This window comes from Elephantulus edwardii, unplaced genomic scaffold (assembly GCF_000299155.1).
Source record: "Elephantulus edwardii isolate Elephantulus edwardi_28Jun2011 unplaced genomic scaffold, EleEdw1.0 scaffold00026, whole genome shotgun sequence".
NCBI classification, from domain to species: Eukaryota; Metazoa; Chordata; class Mammalia; order Macroscelidea; family Macroscelididae; genus Elephantulus; species Elephantulus edwardii.
In genome coordinates this window covers 4,633,655-4,640,222 of record NW_006399776.1, presented here as the reverse complement: position 1 = coordinate 4,640,222, position 6,568 = coordinate 4,633,655, and the positions used below count along the sequence as shown (strand labels likewise).

General features: G+C 45.8%; 1 protein-coding gene across 2 annotated transcripts in view; it reads right to left on the bottom strand.

Annotated features, from left to right (window-relative positions):
* Positions 1–4,161: 4,161 nt before the first annotated feature.
* VPS39 (vacuolar protein sorting 39 homolog (S. cerevisiae)) overlaps positions 4,162–6,568 on the bottom strand; it is a 55,304-nt gene continuing 52,897 nt past the window's right edge. For both annotated transcript variants that reach the window (XM_006882982.1, XM_006882981.1), the window contains 4 exons: positions 6,091–6,240; positions 5,830–5,964; positions 5,100–5,191; positions 4,162–4,237 (listed from right to left, as the gene is read on the bottom strand). In XM_006882982.1, coding sequence (XP_006883044.1) covers positions 4,162–4,237; positions 5,100–5,191; positions 5,830–5,964; positions 6,091–6,240 — 453 coding nt within the window. The remainder of the gene's footprint in view (positions 4,238–5,099; positions 5,192–5,829; positions 5,965–6,090; positions 6,241–6,568) is intronic.

Genomic DNA, 6,568 nt, shown 5'->3' with positions numbered 1-6,568 from the left:
TTCTCTTCAAGAGGATGGGGAAGGGGCACTGTGGGTCCCAAATTCACCCGCCTTGAGGAATAGATATCTGATCCTTGCCCTCTGATACACACTAAGTTGAATGTGTTCCTATTTCCAACAAGCACTCTATGGACCAGCAGTCAGGAGGTGCTAGGTCAGGAACAAGTCTCAAAAAAGCCTGAAACTACCTGCCTTCCAAGTGCCCCTTTCCCCAATGGCTCATGGAAGCACACAATCTCTGGCTCAGTGCTTCAGTTGGACTCAAAAAGGTGTCTCTAATCACTCATCCAAACTGACTGCCAAAGAGGTGACACTGACCCATTGCAACCCTGGGGGACACAGGAGAGCTGACTGCAGAGCTGCCAAGGCTGCAAATCTCTGGAGAAGCAGCTGTCTCATCTTCTTCCCATGGAGTGGCTGGTGGATTCTAAGGGCTAACCTTTTGGTTAGCTGCCCAATGCCTAAACCACTGCACCACCAGACCCCCTCATTTCATTCCCATTTACCGAGGGCCTGCTCTGTGTCAGACCTGCACTAGGCCTCAGGACACAGAGGTGAGGAAGGTACTGTTTTCTGGATTGTGGAAGCACCTGCTCGGTCCAAGCACATAGGCTGGACCAGGGCGTAGTCAAGTAAGTACTAACAAGGCCAAGAAAAAGATCTGTCCCCTGGCCATTAACCCACAAGAGTTAAGAAGGCTTTGCAACTCCCTATTTTTTTACTATGCCTTTTTTACCAACCTGTGTCACAGGCTGCAGAGGGCAGGAACCACCTTTCTAGCAGAAAGGTTTTGCAGCAATGAAAGCCATTTGGCGAAAGGTTTGCAACCCCTCTTCCCCAACAGCCAAGATCTGTTCATTTCTACTCTTTTCCAACACCTAAAATTGGAGGATAAGAGAACAATATTCAAAGAGATGATTCAATTCAAGCAAACCTCTTTGGCAAGTTCAGACCAGAAATTCCCGGAATTAAAGAGGTGACTGCCAGTGGCCCGTTCACAAGGGGAGGGCCAGGTTGCACTTAATTTGAAACATCAAGTTCTGGAATGGGGTCTCAGGAATTAAGAGTCCGGCTCTCCTGATGATCTCTACAGATGATCCTCGGATACAGGAGCCAAGGAGAGGGGCCCAGACCTACCTGGTAGTAAATATAGGATACAGGGTTCCTGACTTGAGTGGGTTTTTTGTCCTATCATATTCTTTTGGAAATCATCTGTCACATGCCTCAAAACTAAGCCTTACGACTCAGCTCCTGTTTTTTGTTCCCAGAAACACAAGATGGCCACAAAAGTCTCAACACAGGGGCAACTCATAAGGACCAACTTGCCTCTCCAGAGCTGCCCGAGGTGGGCCAAGACTTCTCTGCTTCTCACATATTCCTGGGTCCCTCAATCCCACTGATTCCATACGAGTCTCAGATGACCTTTCCAGTCATTTACTGTCAGAAGAGGCACCAAGTCCTACAGGGTGAAATAGAAACAAAAACCCTTTTGGATATTGGAGTTCCATCCAGTGCAGTCTGGAATTTTACGATGATGGAAGTGTTTATCTGTGTTGTCAACACAGGAGCCATAACCACAGGTGGCCTTGGAACACTTGAAATATGGCCAGTGTAATAACATATTTTCTTTTCTTTTAGCTAAACTTAAATAGCTACATGCATATAATGGCTACTATACTGGCCAGCAGAGATCAACATAATATAGTATAAAATGAAAAGGTTCCATTCCAATTCCATTCCATTCCTTGTTCCAGTCCAATGGTTCTACTGTTGAGTCTGACATATATTTGAATATATTTTCAAACGTTCTCATTATCATTGTATTTTATTATCAGTATCTTTAGAAATTCAATCTTTGTCTTTGGGTTTGGCCTGAGAATGATTACAGCAGCAAATGGTATGCTTCAGTACTCTATGTAGGACACATTATAATGATAAGTTATATCAACAACAAAAATAATCCAAACATAGTTGCAAGCAGCTTCATCACAATTTGAATACATCACAGGTCAGAGACTACGTAAATATTTTTTTCTTGTCTCAGTTGCTATTAATTGGTTTATTATTTCCAATTTTCATTGAGAACAATACCATTCATCATTATTTTTACCAAACTCTATGGGAGGGATAAAAAAAGAGAGAGAGACAAAATAGGCTCGACGTCTTACTTTATTATTATTTTTATGAGATCTTAATCAGGCCTCATTACGGAGTTTTCATGTCCAGCCTCCTCCAGACTCTGGGAGGACAGAGTCTTGGGAACAAAGAATGGAGTTCAGGAAACTGAGTACCTTGTGCAAACTAAGGAAGAAAGCACAAATTCTTTGCTCTACTTGCTGCATAGTTAACAAAGACGCAGATACAAATGCAGCAGGCCAAGCCACATCGTGGGCAAGTCTCTTGGCGATTCCAACGCTGTGTCCACGGCAGCAAAGTCCAGCTGGTGCAAACAGGGCCCAGGCCACACTGGGTAGGTGTGGCTAGCCTGGGCCACGGTTTGTCTTTCTCCACATATTGCTGCTGCCTGTGGCTCTCCTGAAGCACATTCCTGACCCATCACTGTGAGAACAAGGCCCCATCTCTGTGAATGGGGCTGTTGAGGGGAGGGGCGCGGTAGAACTGAGTTTACCAGCAGCAACCCAAGCAAGTCTGCTTACAACACAGGACAAACAGCATGATGCTGTGGTTTACAGACAATCACAGAATGTCAAGGACAGGCAACTGAAGCAGTGTCAATGCTGGGCCACCGTTACGTACCCTCACACATGTTAAAGATATTTTAGGGCAATAAGACTGCACATGCGTAGAAATGTCAGGGAAGGCTGCTGCAAGACTCCTTGTCCTCATGTCTCTTCAGCTTCCAGGGCTAGACACTCCACACCATGCACTTCGAGGAAACGGGCAGGCAGGTTTCCCTTCCCCGGGCTGCACAGACATGATAGTGTATTCTTTCCTAAGCCACGTGCTGCCATTGTCTGCTGTCCCCGAACACCCCACAAGCACACCTGAGATCGCATTACTGTGAGCTCCTAATGGAACGTTCCCATTTGGAGCTGTGATCCATGGACAGAAAAATCCTAGCACGTTCCTCCAATTCCTTCAAAACAAAGCTACAGAACTAATGGTCAGGCCAAGATACAAAGTAAGTAGATGGAAATTGGATTGGGGGACAAAAAGTCCTCCACAACACAAAGAACTATAATCAAAGAAATTAAATCAGCCTGAGCTGAGCGGCTGGTTAAGGAACTGGGAGCAGGTGCCTCTGTGGAATGCCTGGCAACAAGGTCATGTAATCAGGTCTGCATCGGCCTAGCCCTTGGGAACTACAGCAGCACTGGCCCAAGAAGTGGAGCAGAGAAAGAGGTGACCAAAACATGCCCTTATGGAGAGTGTGCTCTGAAGCTTCTCAGCAAAGAGGGTATGCCAGTTAGAGACTATTTATAAGTACATGGCAATCCATTATCATTGTATTCCTAGGAACATAGAATTCCCTGACTTCTCATTTTAATCTTATTGAAATCTTAATTATTCTTGATATCAAGAAAGTATACGGAATAGCCTAGGTGGGACAGTGAGGGTACAGATAAAGGAAGAAAATAAACGGTGTGAAAGAGAAGAAAAGGAAAAATGAAAAGGTAACGGAGGGTATTACTTGAGGACATAGGGTATAGTAATCATAGACAAATAACTGTCGCAACATACAAAACTAGCCGTTTGCTGTATACAGTTCTGTTCTCTCACAAGACTCTCCAGTCAGCCATACTGGGGGCCCCTGTGAAACCGTGCACAAAGCAAAAAAAGTCCACAAAAGTATTTGTGGTTACAAATACTTGAGATAAGCTTCCTTACTCAGGTCACTGATGTGCAAAAGGCAAGCTGGTGCACTTCCCCTACCTCCTCCTGTCCAAGGAAGCAGTAATAAACTATCTGGACTTGTCTGTAACATGGTGGTGCAAGGTCTTCTAATCCATTTTCTCTATTAAAAAGCTGGCAATGCCGGACCACAAGTCTGATTAATTCAGAGAAGTTCTAGGGCACAAGGTGTCCAGGACTGTACGAACAAGACACTGGGGGTGGCAGCCTCTGATCCCGTAGACCGGGTGCTCCTTCATCCTCTGGGATAGCGAGCTGTCCATAGCGGCGCTTGGCAGGCTGGGCTCATCAGGTGTCAGCCGAGTTCACCTCTTTGGAGCAGAAGTAGTGCACGACCACTCCATTGGGGTATCTTGCAAATGCACTGCAGATAAAGAAAGCAGCTTGGGAGTTGGGAGTGCCTCTGAAAGAAGACATTTCTGTACCTGGAAATGACACCTGCCCAAAGTCATCCCACCCTGGCCAGAGAGCAGCCTGCCCCTAAGGTTTCTGGATTTAGGTATCTGCAATCTCTGCCAAACAACCGAAAGGCCAGTTCCACATGGTTCCAGCACAAGGGGAAACATCTGATTGTGTAATCAAGGAATGATGGACAGGTAGGACAAACCACTGTTATACTGAGAGCCAGTTAGAAAAGTGGCTGCCTGATGCTGATGAATGGCAGAGTCAGTTCTCTGAAAGCAAAGGGTTCTTCCAACTTGATGAAAAAAAGGACAAACATCTCTCCTTTGAATGAAAGAGGATTAACTAGAGTGTACATCTTAAAACAGCAGGGTGCTGCCTCAGGACTTTGCTCATGTCATGAGGTGGTACCTTGGAAAATTCTCTTTCTTTAGAGGCTAAAGCTTAAAAGATAAGGACTTCTATCCACAACAACTGTCACCGACCTAGTGGGCATACTATATAATTTCTAGCTGCCGGAGGGGAAAGGCCTTCTGGGCAAGTTAACAGCCCCTTATCACAAACTCAGGTCTCTAAATTCTCAAAGTCTAACTCCAATAGTTAACAGAGATTTGCCTTCTAGAGGCTCAAGAACTCAAAGGAACAGGCACATGTTACCTTTGGTGAAAAAGCAGAGATACAGTCTGAGCAGTGCCTACTCCCAGTGGAACCTGACCGCCAGCTAGCCCTGAGGGAGGATGAGCCCACATCAGAAGTAAGACACCCAGGCCCAGGTTAGGAGGAGGCTGGGGCTGGGAGGAGGCTCAGGCTGGGAAGAGGCTCACCTGTTCCCTATCTTCTTCTTACACACCATGCACACCTTCTCCTCTGTGATGATACATTTCACCTGCTGATGTAAAATCCTCTCTTCCTGGACCTGGAAGGAACAGAGAGACTAGGGCAGGGGCTCCAGAGTCCAGCACATTGAGCCTGGAGCAGAGGCTGGCACTGTCTCCTATCTCAGCCTTCACAGATTCCTTTAAATGAATATAACTTTATAACTGAATGTCAAATTAAGAATTTAGATCACCTTGAGTTTCAGGGTAAAGAAACACAAAGTTCTGCCTCTCTCTGACTGAAACATATGGTAGGTGGGAGCCTGAGCGGCAGTGAAGTGTTCTGCTACTAACAGAGAGGTGGTGGTTGTTGTTGTGTACCATCAAGTCAGAACCAACCCAAAGCTGACCCCCCAGTGGGTTTTCAGAGGCAGTTAATCACACAGGAGACTGCCCATCCTACTCCTGTGGAGCAGCTGGTGGCCTCGAACCACGTGCCTTCATGATTGCAGCGCAGCTCCTTGCCACTAGGCCAGTGTTTCAAATCTACCCAGAGACCCCCCTCCAAAGAAAAAAGATCAGTCACTGAACCTGTATGAAGCACAGTTCTACTCTGACACACATGGGGCTGACATATGTTGAAATCTGCAGTAACTAGTTTATTTTTTTTTTGGTGTGGGGAGGGTGTTGTTGCTTACTAAAAATAGAAGCCCTGCCCTTGAGCTTGGAAGGCTCATACCCTCAGGAACTCTGCATGGAGAAGGTTCTTGAGCACTTGATTGTACCGTTTCTTCTGTGCATTTTCTTCTAAGACCTTCTCCAGAAAGATGCGTATATCATTAATCTGCGTGTTTGCTGGCAGAAGGTTGAGGGCCTAGGATAGGAATATAGATGGGAACAGAGTAAGGGCAGGAGTGAAACTGAGGGTCCCTGTCCTTTTCCCCACCACTTTTATCAATGCTTCCCAAAACCACCATCCATCTCCCTAAGACCTGCTGACCTTGGTGGTATCCAGTTTACTATGGTGCAATTCAAGGACCTGTAGGGCAGCCTGGAGGTTCGCTTGAGGCTCTAGCAGTTCCAGTTTGATTGGTCCCAGGCAGTGAACGCTGGGGGGTGACAGGTACATCCGAAGAAGGGACAGATACACCTGCCTCATCCAGACACAAGCACACATGTCAGAGCCCCAGCAACTCTGTCAGCAGCCTTCTCAGAACCCCCTAGAACTTATCAGGCCTAAAGTTTAAAGGGGATAGTCTAACTAATGTAACAGTTGTCAGGAAGCACTTCAAAGTCATCACTTTTCTGAAGAGGGAGGGAAGAAAATGTGTAAGAATGGATGAATGAAAACACAATCTTTCTGTAAATCACAATAAAAATTAAGAGAAAAAATCATCACTCTTCATCTTTTAAAAGATACTGGTGAAGTCAAACTGCCAATTGAAAATGTTAAAAGTTAAGGAAATTTTTTCCCAAGA